The 18,762-nt window shown below is 39.5% G+C and overlaps 1 protein-coding gene across 1 annotated transcript in view; it reads right to left on the reverse strand.

The window, feature by feature from the left end:
- The window catches only part of nek2 (NIMA-related kinase 2), a 33,774-nt gene that overhangs the window by 9,767 nt on the left and 5,245 nt on the right, over positions 1–18,762 (reverse strand). Inside the window, exons 2-7 of the mRNA XM_068045827.1 lie at positions 14,438–14,655; positions 10,983–11,223; positions 7,771–7,853; positions 3,827–3,953; positions 1,822–2,044; positions 835–889 (exon numbers count right to left, since the gene is read on the reverse strand). Of these exons, the coding sequence (XP_067901928.1) occupies positions 835–889; positions 1,822–2,044; positions 3,827–3,953; positions 7,771–7,853; positions 10,983–11,223; positions 14,438–14,655 (947 nt within the window). The remainder of the gene's footprint in view (positions 1–834; positions 890–1,821; positions 2,045–3,826; positions 3,954–7,770; positions 7,854–10,982; positions 11,224–14,437; positions 14,656–18,762) is intronic.

The following is an 18,762-nucleotide window of genomic DNA, read 5'->3' on the forward strand; positions in this document are numbered from 1 at the left end:
TAAACAATGTTAATTGCCTTCTCCCCCCCAAAAAAATTACCTTGCAATCCCATCTCTCCTCACAACCCAGTTTATAACCTTTTACCTTCAACCCCTTCCCACCATTCCCTCCACCAATCGCAATACTTTTCCCTTCTCCCCCACCCCAACCAGTGTTCTGCCTCGGATCTGCGAACAGAGATCCAAAGGCGCAAGAGTTCTGGCAACCAACTGGAATATGGCAGCAGGACAGCCGGCGGCAGCAGGTAAGTGATTGATCCATTCATTTTAATGTATTAATACCCCTGATGTTGAGGCGGCGGCGGTGTGGGGGGGGGGGGGTGGAAAAAGAGGGGAGGTCAGTAAAATTCAGCCCAAGATTTTTAATATGGCTGCCAATAGGTCTTCCCACTTTTATTTAGTGGAGACACAAAAATCGTCATACCACACACATTGCATAATTAAAATATACGAAAGGAAAATACAAAACTTCACTAACGTCAATAGATCCCAATCTTGATGCATTGACATTATATTTTAGTGATGATAATACACTCAGAAGTAAGCATTCATTTTTAGAACGTTACTGAGAAATTTGGTTTTAAAGACTTACTGACTACTAGAAATGATAGTCTCCAACAGAAATAAAATTCCACACAATAACTTCCACCAGTGCTATTCCAGGAAGGAGAAATTTTTTCCCAAATCACCTATAAACAAAAAGTGCTCCAATAACGGTTATTTATTTGGGGGGGTGGGGGGTGGTGGTTGGGAAGTGTAGTTAGACTTTACTGTACAATTCTGCTGCCTCACCTCCCTTATCCAAAAGAAAATATTACTAAGCCGGGCTGTTACCTAGAAAACTTTTCTTCTGCTAGTCTTTCTCTAATGCAAAGCTCCCGCTCACGTTCTGAAAAAAGAAATTCAATAAAAAGCAATATTATCAATACCAGTACAGTTTCCACATACATTTTTACAATTTGATGTATTCAAAATCTAAAATCAAAAATAAAGATCTGAAATACCCTCCCTACCCCACTCCGCCTCACTTTCCTCCTTTATATGACCAAGTTTCTGGTCATCTAATATGTATCTCCTTTTGTGGCTCAGTATCATACTTTGTTTAAAATGCTCCTGTAAAGCGTCTTGGGATATTTTATTATCTTCAAGGTGCTATATAAATACAAGTTTTTGTTGCTGTTGTTACTTTTGGCATGCAAGGTAGTAATCTGAAACTGTTATGCAGTTTGTTGCACAAACTTCTGCACAAATCAAACACTTTGTGATGGGAATTTCATTGTGGCCTTCTGAATATGCTAATGAGTATCATTATAAACATAAATGCTCATGATTGACAGTGTCAACAATACTTCCTCTTCCTATAATACAACTGAATATAATGACATTTTGTGACAGAAAAAAATCAGTTATGCAATTAATCGAAACTGTAGGTAGAACTTCATCAGCTACAAATTGATAGGAAAAAGTATGCGTGATATATTGGAATTATTTTAGAATGACGCATCTTTGTTCACTATATACTACCTCCAACAAAAAAAAAAACTCAATTTATTTCTAATCAACCTGATTAATTAATTTATTGCATTACATGCACTTTCAACAAACTGCTGCTCTATTTCACACCCCTATAACAACTAGTAGAGGAAGAAAACCAAAAAATACTGAAATCCCGAATAAACTTGCTTTATTGTGCTGTATTTGAATTCACCAACTGTAAGAGGCAGGCCTCAAACCCACATAAAATCCTTTAGAACCATGGATTCTTCCATTTTGTTCCAGTATACTGTAAATAAATAAAATAAATCAAACAGGTCTAATTACGTTCGAGAAACTCTTCTCTTTCTTTCAAGGCCTTCTCCCTGTTGTGAAGCTGTTCCTCTTTAATTTTCAGCTCAGTCACCAGTGGGTCACTGTCCTGGAGACGTTCATTCTCCAGAGATCTTCTTCCTCGCCTTTCAGCTGATATCTTTCGCTGCTCTTCAGCTACCAAATCAGCAATCAAGGTATGCTGCATTAGCTCATCCACAGAAGGCCTCAGATAATCCTGGTACATAAAAGACAATCACAGTCACATTGAAAGAATAAACAAGTCAATTATATAAAAACAAATAATCATTTTGGTTTGCGACTTCCCCTGCTGCCCCTTATCCTCCCCACAGAAAATTTCACGTCAATTAAGCAGTCTACAGCATTACAGACTATTTGCATATAGGGTGGCTCCAGAAACCCGAAGGCACAGGTCGATGGGATCAATACAGAGTTGCATCTTGCAAGTAGACTCCATCAAGTTCCTTGAAAATTGCTTATCCCACTAGCTATTCCTTCTTAAATCAAGAGACCAGAGTCAATTTGGGTACTCTGACTTGGTGTTTGCTTAGTTCAGTGCTCGAGATCCCTCAACACCAGCTCATAACATTGATTGTGATTAAGGTACTGTATTAACAACTCAGAGTTCAAATTCCACCATGGTAGATTGGAAAATGGAATTCACAGATCTGATAATTTGTGGGCTGACATTCAATAAAATCATCATGAAAACTGCTGGCTTGTTGTAAAAAAATTATTTCTCTAATTTCCTTCAAGGAAGAGGCCCTGTCTGGTCTACACACAATTCCAGTTCCTTACTATGTGGTTGAGTCTAAATACCCTAAGGGAGGCTAGGGATAGGCAAAAATACTGCTTTGTAATTAGAACCACTATATTATTTCCTAGCAGGTATTAGAATACTTTTTTAACCACTGCAATATTAACAGGTGATTTGTTGCAAATTTTCAGGGTTATACACTACATATTATCTGGTTCAGTCACCTGTCACTGCCACGTGGAACCCCATGCCCCTTACTAGAGAGTGCACCTTCTACTGCCCAATATCTGTTAAACAGTAGCATGAATTGGGGATGCCATCATAGCCATGCCTTTCCAAGAACATTTTTGTTAAATCCAACTCAATGGCTTGGTGTGTTCAAGATAACGACTTATATATTCACCAATGGTATAGCATTTTGGGTTTATACCTGTATGGCCTGAATTGAATTGTATATGTTAAATGTAGCAAGTGCTAAATAGCTACCGAAGAAGCACCCATAAAAATTTTCATTTATGCAAGTTCCTGCAGCTTAGAGGCAGTTCACTTAGAAAAATCAGTAATTGCACCTTTATTGTTTTCCACAGAATGGACAGAAAACTTCAAGTATTTTATATGAAATAAGCCAGTTTGTTGTTTTCCAATTGTACCTATTCCCATTGGAATGCTTTTCAAACTACCTGCCATAAAGAAAGGAGAATGCATATGTGGGCATGAGAGATTTCAGTAGCAGATATATGGAGCAAGGAAGGAGTCTATACTAGCATCCCTAATTCACACCATTGTTTAACAGATATTGGGCAGTAAAAGGTGCACTCTGAATCATGAGGGATATGGGGTTCCACTTGTGGGAGTGACAGGTGACACTGAAACAGAGAATATGTAGTGAATAATCTGAAAATTTGCAACAATGGTCATGCCATTGAATCAACTGGTAATATCGCAGTGATAAAAATTTCTCATATCTGCTAAGAAATAATATAGTGGCTTCAATACCAGGTACAAATGCCAATTTCAAAGTTATGGCAAAGCCTTTATTTTATTAAGCAAACATATGCAGCAAGTTTTCTGACTACAGCTAACATACAGTTTAGGTTAGTCCACCTTTTTTGGTGGACGGACAGTTTTTGTGGCCAATACAGGGTGGTAAATGGAATAGAAGATGGAAAGTTTAATAGAGAGAAGGGGGGTTTGAAAAAAAATCATGAAAAAACTACATCGGAAAAAAAAGCTGATACTAACCTTAAGGTTTAACATCCTGCCAAGGAGCTCGTTCAGCCCATCAGAATACCGATAAGGGATTCGTCTAAACTTGCCCTCTCTTATTTTCTCCGCTAATTCCTTCTGATTATATGCAGTGAAAGGTGGGCTTCAAAATAAAATTATAAATTGAGTCAACTATTCTTCTACAAAAGATCTATATATATTTTGTATAATAGACACAAAACATACTAACATATGAATGCATGGTTGGTATATCCAATAGCAAAGCTTAAACTGGACATTGCAGCAGCAGTGTGTCATTTGACATCAAGTAAAAGTAAAAGCTTGGGAAAGATAGGTAATTCAGAATCGAGGTATAGTGAGGCCTTTCTAGTTCCAAAATTATTTACTCATCAGTGCAAGCTGAAAAAATGCTATACATAGATTTGAACTATACCCTTAAGCATCTGTTGCATGTTTTCAGTACTGGGGTATGATCACTAGATGTCATTATCACACACATTAACAGCTCCATTTTGCACCAATGGCATAATGCAACAATATAATCCAACAGTAGCGATACACAATGGGATAGAGTTTCCCCTTTGGGCACAGGCAGAAAATTGCACAAAAAACCCCCACTGATTAGGATACCACTAATTTGCTTACTAAGAAACGTAAAATCTTTCATGAAGGAGTAATCGTAGTGTGATGGAACATAATTGTTTATTTTTTTCTTTTCATTATAAAGTATTCCTCGATATATTTAAGATTGATAGCCTGGTGCAGTTTTATTAAAACAGCTGAAAATGGGTTGATCACCGAAAGTAAGCATCTTAAGTAAGGGTGTCCAATCCTCCGTAAGTTAACAAGATTTAAAAATCACATGAAAAATATCATTCAGAATCGATACTGAAGCATTTAATAGTTTCATCGGCATGCGTAGGTCAGTTTCATAGTAAATTATATTTTTTTGATATGAAAGAACTGCATGCCTACTAATGCAAAGGTGCCTAAGAAAATTAGAATAATTTGGAGGGCCTTCCCAAACTAATGTAATCAGCAGAATTTTGCAATTTCGACCTGTAGGTGTGACTAATTTTGTAGGTGTAGCCTGATCCAGCATAAAAAATTGCAAGTGGTTTTGGTATAACTCACTAATGTTTAAAATTCCCTGATCTTTTGTGCTGGTTTGGTCAATTCCGCCTGGATTACACTGTTATTATCAGCATTAACAATTGGAAACTACCCCCTTTTTTTGGTTAAACATAGAGGTTTAGAAATTATTCCTGAAAATTGACTTGTCTTAACTCAATTAGTTAAACTTTTTGAAAACATTTTAGAATTGGCACTCATTTCTGATGACTTAGTAAATTTAAATTTTCAAATGTCATTTCTGTCCATGACTGAATACCAAATGCCCGAGACTCAAAACATTAAGATTCAGAAAATTGCATGGATTAGCAAATTTGCCAATTTTTCAGGTGAAAATTTGGATCAAAAAAATTAACCTGAATGAAGTGCTTTGTAAGGTAAAGGGTAAACAATGAAAACAAAATGATTTTCATGGGGGTTAAAAAAAAAAAGGGGTGCAAAACAGGCGGCTAAGTTGCCAACACCTGTTTTTTGCCTTACCCCTCCAAATCCATCTCTTATAATGTTATCTAACCCATCATAAAGAGTGTTAATAAGAATTGGCGAGAGAAGACAACCCTGCCTCACTCATCTTTCAAGAGACATCTTCAGTGATTCTCATCCACCCTTGTATGGATCCTGAACAGCTATGCACATCCTAGATAGAATCCAAATTTTGGCTACATACTCACACCTCGAGCTTTTTCAATGAAGGATATATAAAGCATCAAGTTGAAAGCCTCGTGGAAAACCTCGTGAAAACGCACCCGAGTGCCACCCCCTACCTCCAGCCTTTACGATGCTCTGATCACAAAGAAAGCCAACAACTTGTCCTACAAATTTCTGATGAGTGGAATCAGCCAGTTCTTTTCTGATTACTTAACAGGTCTCCAGAGCATCCAGTCTACTGAAACAACCACCTCAACAACAATGGACAGTGACAAGATTCCTCAGCTGTGTTTGAGCTTATAAGGCTTTCATGTGGATAGAAACCAAAATTGCCTCAAACAGAATCTTATTCAATAGCCTCTAAGGGAAGTTTCAAGATCAGTTACTGTTCACCAAAACAATGCCATTCCCTCGAACTCATCCAGAGCAGTTTTGGACATGAATCCTGTACATACTTTCTGCCCTATCATTAATTAAGTGAAAAAAACAAAAGTTCACCTTCCTTCTATGAAAGTATTTTATTAAAGCATCATATCTATGCAACACATTTCAACAGCTTCTCTGACCAAACAAGTGGGTCCTCACTATCATCTGTTGGGTCATGCACAACTCAATATAGCACCCTTTCCAGAACTCCGAGGATGCCCTCAAGTTTGTTGGAGAGCACCAGGAATGGTTAGTCTTCAGCACCAGGCCAGAGAAACACTTTTGATCGTGATTCACAATGGAAAAGTGACTTTAGCACAATTGCATGTCCTTATGGGTGAATACAACCTACTGACGCCACTTCATTGCCGAAATGATTTCCAGCATCTTGATTGCTCCAAAGAGGCCACAATTAGTATTTTAAACACCTTTTAAAATTTGCCCAGTAATTATTTTTCCTTTTGCAATTACCTTAATAGGGTGCTGGGTGAATAAATGGCTAACCTAAGTTTATGACTTCAGCTGCAGAAAGAAGGAATCACTGGCTATATAATCTGCCCTATTATTAGTCCCAGGCTTCACAGTTGGCAATATTCTACTTATGACTGAGCACCATGACACCTTACAGCATAAATGCCATCAGCTACTCTAGCTTGATGGCCACCCTTAGGTATCTTGACACTCACTTAAAAAAGGTAACCCACTAATGTTCTGCAGTTTTCCAAGAAATAAAAGGCTGCAGCTGGAAAGCAAAGGACATGGTATGACTTCACAACTATATGATTAATTACAGTAATTAACAGGTGTCAGATTTGGATCCAGAGATAAAATCTAGGTTGACATCCCAATGCAGTTCTGAGAGATTGCTACACAATCGGAGGTGCCGTTGTTTGGATGAGATGTCAAACTGAGACCCCCTAGGTGGACATAAAAATTCCTAATATTTATCTCTCAACCAACATCATTAAATGAGAGATTATCTGATCATTATTTTATTGCTTTGCATAAATTTCTTTATGTTCTTTCAGCACTAATGAACCCCATGCTATTGCAAAATTAACAAACCTTGGAAAAGCAGAGAGCATGGCTGGAACCATGCACCACTTTTGAAGCTCAAGACTGAGACTGTCTATAATGGGTGACTGCAGTTGGAAAATTTTTCTGCAAAGCCATATGGAGATATCTACCAGCCTGTCAGATATCTCTCCCCACCCCAAATTGTTAGCAAATATCCAAAGTCACTTTGGATCTTTCCTACTTTGAGTTTGAACTACACAGTTTTATGCAATATCTTGACAGAAGTTCATGTCTATCAACTGTCAGAGCGGGTCTATATTTGGAGAAACTACAGTAAACACAATTTCCATCTAGTTTAGCAGCAAGGTTCCTTGTTAGGCATCTTAAATCAACTTGCTCCTTCTTGCAACAGAGGTGTTAAATGCTATGTGGAGCTGTATGTTTTGCAGAGTGCATCCCCTCCCCTCCCACCCACCTGCCCCCTTACAGATGTAATTTCAGAACTTCAAGGACGCAAGAAACAAAACTGGGTTTCTCCCCCACCCCCTTGACTGTGCAAAGTGTCAGAGAATCAGTCTGCAGAAAACATACCATTCTTAAGAAAATTGTCCATCTATGACAAAAAATTAGAGGGGGAAGACAAAAATAAAATACAAAGCAGAATAAGCCAATTAAAATGCAGGCTCACAATCAAAACAGAAGACACTGATTTAGAACAGCCTTAGTATGGTACTTACGAAAGTGCACAAAGTTCATACAGTAAACATCCCAAGGACCATATGTCAGACTTCTCATTGTAGGACATGTGATTAATTTGTTCCTGCAAATCAAAACATACAAATGATTTATATAAATTTACATGGCCAGTAATACAATAATTGTAATCGTTAATCTATCCACTCTAGTTAGATGCAAGTTAGTTAACATGTCAAAGTAATGACAAGTATAGTAATATCATATTTAACAATTAGATTGAATGATGTTGTGGCAATAACTGCAAACTGGCTCCAAAAAAAGGCAAGGCTGGGTACTAAATATTTCTGGATACAAGGTGTTCAGGAAAGATAGGGAAGAAAAGAAAAGGAGGAGGGGGGGGGGGGGGGGGGCAGTATTGAATAAGGATAATATTACATGACTGGAGACATGATGTCCTAGAGGGGTCAAGGACAGAATCTATTTGGTTGGAGCTAAGAAACAATAGAGGTACCATTACACTGGGTGTATTCTATAGGTCACCAACTACCGAGAAAGATATAGAGAAACAAATTTGCAAGGAAATTATACAGAGATGCAAAAACTATAGAGTAATTATAATGGGGAACTTTACTTATCCTAATAGAGACTGGGATAGCATTGGTGTAAAAGGGCAGAGAGAGGGCAGAGTTTCTAAGGTGCATGCAGGATAATTTTCTAGATCAGTCAGTTTCCAGAAAGGGGACATTGCTGGATTTGGTTCTGGGGAATGAGCTGGGTTAAGTGGATCAAGCTTTAGGTTAGCTATGGAATAGGTCAAGAAGCAATCCTAAGTAAAAAATAATTAATTGGGGGCCAATTTCAATGGGGCGAGAACAGATCTGGCCCAGGTAAACTGGAATCAAAGATCGGCAGGCAAAACTGTAATTGAATAATGGGTGGCCTTTAAAGAGATGGTTCAGGTACAGTTGAGGTACAATGCCATGAGGGGGAAAAGGTAGGACAAACAAAGCCAGAGCTCCCTGGATGATGAGATAGAATGCAAGATGAAGCAGAAAAAGGGCCCATATGACAGATGTCAGGTTGATAATACAAGTGAGAACCAGGCTGGATATAGAAATGTCAGAAGGGAAGTGAAAAAGGAAATAAGGGAAAAGAGAGAATATGAAAAGAGTGGCCGCTAACATAAAAGGGAATCCAAAAATCTTCTTATAGGCATATAAATAGTAAAAGGGGAGCAAAAGGAAGGGCGGGAGCAAGTAGGGACTAAAAAGGGGATCTACGCACTGAGGAAGAGGGCATGACTGAGGTACTGAATGAGCACTTTGCATCTGACTTTACCAAGGAAGATGCTGTCAAAGTCAGTGAAAGACGTGGTGATTGAGACACTGGATGGGCTAAAATTTCATAACGAGGGGGTATTAGAAAGGCTGGCTGAACTTAAAGTTAAGTCACAAGGACCCAGATCAGATGCATCCGAGGATACGGAGTGAAGAAAGAGTGGAAATTGCATTGGCACTGACCATAATATTCCAATCCTCCTAAGATACAGGGGTGGTACCAGAGCACCGAAGAATTGCAAATATTACACCCTTGTTCAAAAAAGGCTGGAAGGACAGGCTAGTCAGTTTAGCCTCGGTGGTGAGAAAGCTTTTAGAAACGATAATCCTGGACAAAATTAAGTCACTTGGACAAATGTGGATCAATCAAGGAAAGCCAGAATGGATGTTAAGGGCAAACCATGTTTAACTAATATGATTGAGTTTTTGGTGAGGTAACAGAGAGGGTTGATGAGTGTAATGCAGTCAATGTGTGTACATAGACTTTTAAAAAAAAATTTGTTCATGGGATGCACGTGTTGCTGGCAAGGCCAGCATTTGTTGCCCATCTCTAATTGCCCTGGAGAAGGTGTTGGATAAAGTGCCACATAGCAGGCTTGTCAGCAAAGTTAAAGCCTATGGAATGAAAAGGGCAGTGGCAACATGCATATGAAATTAGCTGAGTGACAGGAAACAGAGAGTAGCGGTGAACTGTTGTTTTTTGGACTGAAGAATGTTTTATAGTGGGGTTCCTCAGGGGTTGGCATTAGGATCACTACTTTTCTTGATCTATATTAATGACCTAGACTTGGGTGTGCAGGACACAATTTCAAATTTTGTAGAGGACACAAAACTTGGAAGTATTGTTAACTGTGAAGAGGATCGTGATAAACCTCAAAAGGCCACAGACAGGCAGACACGTGACAGATGAAATTTAATGGAGAGAAAAGTGAGAAGTGATATTATTTCTACCAAAATGTGAGAACCAATACAAAATAAAACGATACAATTCTGAAGGGGGTACAGGAGCAGAGGGACCTGGGGTATATGTGCACAAATTGTTGAAGGTGGCGGGGCAAGTTGAGAAAGTGGTTAATAAGGCTTATGGGATCCAGCCCTTTATAAACAGAGGAAGAGAGAGTACAAAAGCAAATAAGTTATGGTGATTCTTTATAAATCACTAGTTCAACCTCAACCAGAGTATTGTGTCCAATTCTGGGTACCACATTTTAGGAAGAATGTAAAGGCATTGGAGCAGGTGCAGAAAAGATTTACGAGAATGGTGCTGGGGATGTCAGACTTCAGTTCTATGGATAGATTGGCAAAACTGAGATAGTTCTTTTGAGAGGAGAAGAGTGAAAGGAGATTTGATAGAGGCGTCCAAAATGATGAGAGGTCTGGACAGGTAGGGCGAAATTGTTCCCATTGAAGGAAGTGTCGAAAACCAGAGGACACTGAGTGCAAGTGATTGGCAAAAGGAGCTAAAGGCGACATGACCAAAAACAATTTTTATGCAGCGACTAATTACAATCTGGAATGCATTGCATGAAAAGGGGGCAGAGGCAAATTCAATTGCGGCTTTCAAAAGGTAACTGGACAATTATCTGAAGATAAAAGATATGCAGAGCTATGGAGAAAAGGCAGGGGAGTGGGACAAGCTGAGTTGCTCACACAGTAAGCCAGTATGGACATGACGGACCGAATAGCCTCCTTCTACGCTTTTATGATTCTATGAATATTTAATAACCCTTAAATGGTCACTATAGTCAAAAGAAAAATCCCTATTGATAAAGGGGAATGTAACTTTTTCAGCTAAGGTACAAAGTATTATGCCCCATGATTATGGAATCAGTGAAATTCAGAAATTACTGGTAAAATTATATATACAAAAAAATGAACACCATCATTTTCAATTATGAACAAAAATGTATACTCACTGGAGACATGTAATATGGAGTGCCAACAAATGTTTTGGCAAAACTAGTGTCATGTTGCAAAATCCTAGCCAAGCCAAAATCACCTAGTTTGACATTATGCTGTACATCAAGAAAGACATTAGCAGGTTTGAGATCTCTGTGTAGCACTGTGCGACCACTTTCACTGCGTCTGTGACATTCTCGTAAGGCCAGAGCTATCTGAGCAAGGACATGCAGGGCAAAATCTTCCTCTAAATACCGCCTGAAAGACAAATATATTTAACCTTTTTTGAAAAAGGAACAGTACTTCTGAAAACATTCAATAAGAAACATAACCCAATTAAAAAATTCATAGTCTTTCTACAGTGCAGCAGTTTTAAATAAAAAAATGCATCTCTGAAGTCAGACATGAGCAATGCTATATGCTCTATAGAGATGATCTTTATTGATTATCTGCTGTAGAATATTAAGTGTTATCATAATTATTTAGCATATGGGAAGTAATGTGTCTAAGGATGTTACAAATCCTTTAATAGTCACATGGTAGTACAGAACTTGGCTATTGCTGAAAAAAAGAGGGACATGCTGTTGTTTTTCATCTTGCATGCATCAGGACAGATGCAAGAATGCCAAATTTAAAAGGAAGCAACAATTTATACTCTACTTAACCAGCCCATACTTGCAAAACTCAGAATACAATGTCTAAGGTTAGATGTGATTCTACGACTGTTCAATAAGTGCTGTCCAATCCTGAGAGTGCTAAGAATTACATAAGCAAACAATTTAAGATTATCAGTCAGGCTTGCAATGTGGCTCACTTGCACTTTCTAGAAGCTACATACATTCATACACAGTCCTCTGCAGGCAAAAGGAACATGTCCAGGCGATCTGCCTTTTTTGAATTAACAAAAGCGCGAGGGACTGTAGTCTCCTGGTGCATTCTCCATGGCAACACCTCGACCAGAGTTGACTTGCCAATCAATCAGCACCCTTTTCTCATGCAGTATAAATTGTTGTTCCCTTTGAAATGCGGTATCCTTCAATCTGTCCTTATGAGTGCAAGATGAAAAGCTTCAATAGCATGTCTCTTGTTTCAGCAATATTCAAATCCTCTACTCTTAACTTTTTCTAGTGTCCCATTGCCTGCCTGATGGCGTTCATTCTGCTGGGGTACAATTCCACAGGCAATCTGATACCTCACCCAAATATCTATTTTTATTCATTAATAAAAAGAAAAAACACAAATGCTGGAAGAGTCTACCCAAAACAGTAACTCTTCTGGTCTTGTCATAGATGCTACCTAACCTGCTGAGCATTTCCAGCATTTTCTGTTTTTGTTTTTGGCTATTATTCATGTGCGACCTTTGCACCAAATGTTCGCAGACTATTTGAATGCAGAGGCAAAATAGTTGAGCCAGATGCTATCCCCACCCAACATTCATACATTTCCAGAAGTTTCTAACTCTGGTCATTATTTATATATTTAGCTGAACTGCTTTGGAAAGGGGCAGGAAATGAGAAAAAAGAATTACACTCACTCACTGGCATTTCAATAACTCAGGTGCCCCTTTTGCCATGAAAAGAAAATCCCCTGGGTGCATTAAAGTAAAAATTGAAACTTTCTTTATTGATATACTGCAAAATGCCATCTGAGTTAAGTTCAATACCACCTTCAAAATAATCTCTAAATAAATCAGGAAGAGCACCCTAAATTGGTTGCTAACATTTTGCAGACCCCATGGTTTCTCTTGGGCACAGCTAGCAGGTTAGAAAAATTCTCTCATCAAAATCCATTCATTTCCTCCTCCCAAAATTATTAGCTGCCCAATGGCATTTTCCCCCATGTATATATAAGTGATAGAAACAGTAGCAATGTGGCGACAGTGGGAAGAGACTAGTTCACCTACACATGTATAACCCAAACTGGATATGAAAGCACTATAGTAGTTACATAAGGAAAACTTTCGGAGCAACAACACAAACACAGACTCCAAGATTTAAAGCAAAGTTCAGCTGAAAAATTACAAGAAGAAAATTACTACCTAGATCACAGTTGGAAAATAAATGCATGTTTTCAATGATAATATGGCCTGCACAAGCAACATGGATAAGGAAGTTAGTCTAGAATTAGTACATGCAGTCAGTCAAGTAGTTTAATAGAATTTTGCTGATAAAGTCTCTACTCCTACTCCTAGTTTGTATGTTAGTATGTAAGAAAACATGTTCTTGAGCAAACCAGGCAGAACAGAAAGTTTAAGCAACTAGAAGCAGAAGGGCAATAGGAAATACCGCACAAAAAAAGTGAATGCTGTCTACGACCTTGATGAAAGGTGGGAACTTCGCAGCTGTTTAATGACTAGAGCTGAAAAAGGTAAAACCAAGGATTAGATAAAGGAGAGGGAGTAGATTAGTCAGCGATCACCTTGAGTATGCAATATCTATGGCTTGAAATAGAATAGGTGTCATAGTACAAATAAACAGCTATGAATATACTATTACTTAAGTTCAACAACTTGCATTTACATAGTGCATTTAATATGGTAAAATGCCCAAGGCACTTCACAGAAACGTTAACAAAATTCAACATGAAGCCACATAAGGGGATATTAGAGCAGACGACCAAGCCAATGTCCAAAGAGGTAGGTTTTAAGGTGCATCTTAAAACAAGGGAAGAGAGGCACGGTGGTTTAGGAAGTGAATGCCAGAGCTTTGGACCTTGGCAGCCGAAGGCAATAAAATCAGGATGTACGTGAAACCAGAATTGAAGGAATGCAGATATTTCTGAGAGCGGCAGGACAGGAAGAGGTTACAGAGATAGGGAGGGGCAAGCCCATGGCCAGATTTAAGAATAAAGATGAGAATTTTAAAATCGAGGCATTGCTTAACTGGGAGTCAATGTAGGTCAGCGAGCATGGATTTGATGGGTGAACAGGACTTGGTGTGAATTAGGATAGGGGCAGTAGTGTTTTGGATGAGTTCGGGTGGACTGTGGACTAAAAGTTGCACATTAGAGCAAAATATCTTGAAAGTTTCTTGAATCAAGTCCAAACTAAATCACACAAAGTGAGCGCAAAGCACAACTTTCACTTTAGGAAACTAATTGAATGCACTAAGTTGCTGTTTAAGAAATAGACTGCATGATTAAATAAGAGCAAGTAAGCTTGGAAAAGGTCTTCAACAACTCAAGTACAATTTAAGAGAAAAAATATATTAAGATGTCCTACAGTTGTGAAATGATGCATCTTTCTTAAAAAAAAACCAGAACTATGAATAACTTGTGAGCTTGTCCAGTGAAAATTAAAAATCTAGGTCATATAATGCAATATTGCACGAGTGCATGCACATCATGTAATTTCTTTCAGAATGATCCCAGATTCAAAAAGCTGTCAATGCCACAGCCTCTGATGTCATGAAGTCCTTTGTGCTATTTTCCAATTTACAGCAATATAAAACTCTTCCATTATATCCCACTTTACCTTTCTCGTATACAGTTGTTAATCAGACTGGCTAAGTCACCTCCTTCACAGAACTCCATTACTATGTACAATGTTGCATTTGTTCTGTCAATAATACGGTCATAATATCGAACAATATTTGGGTGTTTAAGTTCTCGAAGCAAGTTCACCTCCGATACAAGCATCTGTTTCTCTGCCTCAGACATGGATCCATAGTCCATCTCCTTCCAGACCAGGACCTGCAAAAGTTAAATGAAGAAAACAACCATTTCAGACAGATCACAGTAGCTGGCATGCAAAGTTAGGTTAGAACATTTCTCTTGAAACTGAACTTGAAATTAAAGGATTGGCACCCCATCCACAAAAAACACACAGTGGCAGTTGTGTGTACCATCAACGAGATGCACTGCAGCAATGCACCAAGGCTCCTGAGACAGCACCTTCCAAATCCACAACCTCTATCAACTAGAAGAACAAGGGCAGCAAATGCATGGGAACACCACCACCTGCAAGTTCCCCTCCAAGTCACACACCATCCTGACTTGGAACTATAATCACCATTCCTAGCTGTCGCTGGGTCAAAATCCTGGAACTCCCTTCCTAACAGCACTGTGGGGGTACCTACCTCACATGGACTGCAGTGGTTCAAGAAGGCAGCTCACCACCACCTTCTCAAGAGCAATTAGGGATGGGCAATAAATGCTGGCCTAGCCAGCGACACCCACATCCCACGAATGAATTTAAAAAAAACCATCAAACAAAAACAATCTGATTGTTCAGGAAATTTAGCTGCATGATAAATTGCATATAAGTACTCATCAAGTATAAAGTTTTCCAGGAGTTTAATTTTTGAAATTTAGTGCAGGATTCCTTTGACTTGACAACTTGTGCATGAGCATCATGCAAGGTAGATGTCCGTGCAGACCTACTTGCGACATTATTTCATTCTTCAATTATCAAGGAAATTTTCTTTCTTTGGCCTCCTTGTCTCGAGAGACAATGAGTAAGCACCTAGAGGTGGTCAGTGGTTTGTGGAGCAGAACCTGGAGTGGCTATAAAGGCCAATTCTACAGTGACAGGCTCTTCCACAGGCGCTGCAGATAAAATTAGCTGTCGGGGCTGTTACACAGTTGGCTCTCTCCTTGCGCTTCTGTCTTTTTTCCTGCCAACTGCTAAGTCTCTTCGACTCGCCACTCTTTAACCCCACCTTTATGGCTGCCCACCAGCTCTGACAATCACTGGCAACTGACTCCCACGACTTGTGATCAATGTCACAGGACTTCATGTCAAGTTTGCAGATGTCTTTAAGGCGGAGACATGGACGGCCAGTGGGTCTGATACCAGTGACGAGTTAGTTGTACAATGTGTCCTTGGGGATCCTGCCATCTTCCATGCAGCTCACATGGCCAAGCCATCTCAAGCGCCGCTGGCTCAGTAGGGTGTATATGCTGGGGATGTTGGCCGCCTCGAGGACTTCTGTGTTGGAGATACGGTCCTGCCACCTGATGCCAAGGATTCTCCGGAGGCAGCAAAGATGGAATGAATTGAGACGTCGCTCTTCGCTGACAGACGTTGTCCAGGACTTGATGCCGTAGAGCAAGGTACTGAGGACACAGACTTGAAACACTCAGACTTTTGCATTGTGTCAGTGCGCCATTTTCCCACACCCTCTTGGCCAGTCTGGACATAGCAGCGGACACCTTTCCCATGTGCTTGTTAATTTCTGCATCGAGAGACAGGTTACTGGTGATAGTTGAGCCTAGGTAGATGAACTCTTGAACCACTTCCAGAGCATGGTCGCCAATATTGATGGATGGAGCATTTCTGACGTCCTGTCCCGTGATGTTCGATCAAGTCATACAAATCCACATAATTTATATTACTTCCCAAACAAAAATTATCCTACAAGAAGCATATATTTTAGGTATGCAAACTCAATATGCCACTCAGCAGAAATGCTACGCAAAGGCTAGATCCTGCAAACTGGCAATGGGACCAAGAAGTCATTCAACACAACTCACTTACTTTCCAGCAGACAATTTTAGGGAAGGTCCAGGATTTCCCTTCCTTTTACCCTCTTAAACAACAGTAAAGGAATCTCACGTTTAGTAATCTCAAAATTTAGTCAAATGATTAAACAATTAAAAAGTCATAAATCAATGAGAATTACACAGGACACCCTGACATGTTCATTAAGATACCCACTGCAACCCAAAATAACATATGTCCATCATATATTACTATAACTTTCATCTCCACCTCAACAGATTAGCTGCACCTTCAGAAATAATTACTCGAAAGCTCTCCTGGCTGACCTCTAATTGTTCATAAAATTCAGCTCATCCAAAATTGGCATCCTATTCCATACCAAATCCCCTTCATCCAGGTCCTCAGAGCAGAATCACCCTAGACACTCTAAAAAGCATAGTGAAGGCCCTGAGCCACCACACTTCTGATGAAAGGCCACGACCTGAAACATTAACTCTGTTTTGCTCCCCACAGATGCTACAGACAGGTCATTTTGCTAAATGTCATGCTGGTGCCTATGCTCCACAAACCTCCTTGTACACTTCATCTAACCCCATCAACATCTTATTTTTTTCTTCCTCATTTGATAATCTAACTTCCCCTTAGTATCCATTTGTCTCAACTACTCTTTGTGGTAGCAAGTTCCACAACATTTTAACTGCTCTCTGAGTAAAGAACTTTCTTCTGAACTTTTTAGTGACCATCTTATATTTATGCCCCTAGTATTGATCTCCCCCACAAATGGAAGCATCTTTACATTTACCGTATCAAACCCTTTCATAATCTTAAAGGACCTCTATCAGGTCACCCAAGAAAAGCCTGTTCAATCTCTTCTTATAGGTTATGACCTGTCAGTCTGCTACCATCCTTCTGAACCATTTTTGCGCGTTTGAACACTTCCATTTAGTATTATAGAAATAGTGGTAGGTTGGGAAAAGGGCTTTTTGAACGAGTCATCCAGTGGAGTAATGAAGTGCCTTTCCAATTGGCCACGGGAATGCAGTGGGATCCGAGGACATGTGATGAGAACTCCAGGAATTGGGGAATTAGAGCCGGTGGGAGCTTTTGCCTCTCCTGTTCGAACCCACTGAAGTTCAAAGGAGGAGTATTGCAAATAAAGCAGATGAGCCGAGGGCACAGATAGACAGGTGGCAGTATGACATCATAGCTATTACAGAAACATGGCTTAAGGAGGGACAGGAATGGCAGCTCAACATTCCTTGTTACAGGGTTTACAGACGAGATAGGGAGGGGGATAAGAAAGGAGGGGGGAGTGGCAATTTTGGTCAAGGAAACTATTACAGCTGTGAGGAGGGATGATATGTTGGAAGGTTCATTAAATGAGGCCATATGGATTGAGCTAAGGAACAAAAAAGGGGCAATCACACAGCTGGGAGTGTATTATAGACCCCCAGTCAGAGGGAGATAGAAGAGCAGGTATGTAGGCAAATCTCTGAGAAGTGCAAGAACAATAGGGCAGTAATAGTAGGGGATTTTAATTACCCCAACATTAACAGGGATAGTTTTAGTGTGAAAGGAATTGAGGGAGCAGAATTCTTGAGGTGCATTCAGGAGAACCTTTTTGGCCAGTATTAGCAAGTCCAACAAGAGAGGGTGCAGTTTTAGACTTAGTTTTAGGAAATGAAGATGGACAGGTGAAAGGAGTGGCAGTGGAAGTGCATTTTGGTGGTAGAGATCATAATTCAGTCAGTTTTAACAATTATGGTAAAGGACTGAGATAGAACAGGAGTTAGAGTTCTCAATTAGGGCAAGGCCAATTTTACTAAACTGAGGAGTGATTTAGCAAAAGTGGACTAGAAACAGCTACTTGTAGGTAAATCAGTGTCAGAACAGTGGGAGGCATTCAAAGGAGAGATTCAAGGGGTTCAGGGTAAACATGTTCCCACAAAGAAAAAGGGTGAGGCGGCCAAATCTAGAGCCCCATGGATGTCAAGGAGCCTACAGGATAAGATAAGACAGAAAAAGAAAGCTCATGTCCAACACCGACAACTCAATACTACAGAAAGCGGAGGGGTGAAATCAAAAAGGAAATTAGGAAAGCAAAGAGATGGCACGAAAGAATATTGGCAAGCAAAATCAAGGTGAATCCAAAGATGTTTTGTCAATACATAAGAGTCAGAAGATAACTAAGGAGAGAGTAGGGCCCATAAAAGACCAAAAAGGTAACCTATGTGTAGGAGCGCAAGATATTGGTATAGTTCTTAATGAATACTTTGCGTCTGTCTTCATAAAATGCAGATGTTGTAGTTAAGGAGGAAGAGTGTGAAGTATTGGATGTGATAAACATAGGGAGAGAG

Source organism: Heterodontus francisci, chromosome 13 (assembly GCF_036365525.1).
Source record: "Heterodontus francisci isolate sHetFra1 chromosome 13, sHetFra1.hap1, whole genome shotgun sequence".
Classification (NCBI taxonomy): Eukaryota; Metazoa; Chordata; class Chondrichthyes; order Heterodontiformes; family Heterodontidae; genus Heterodontus; species Heterodontus francisci.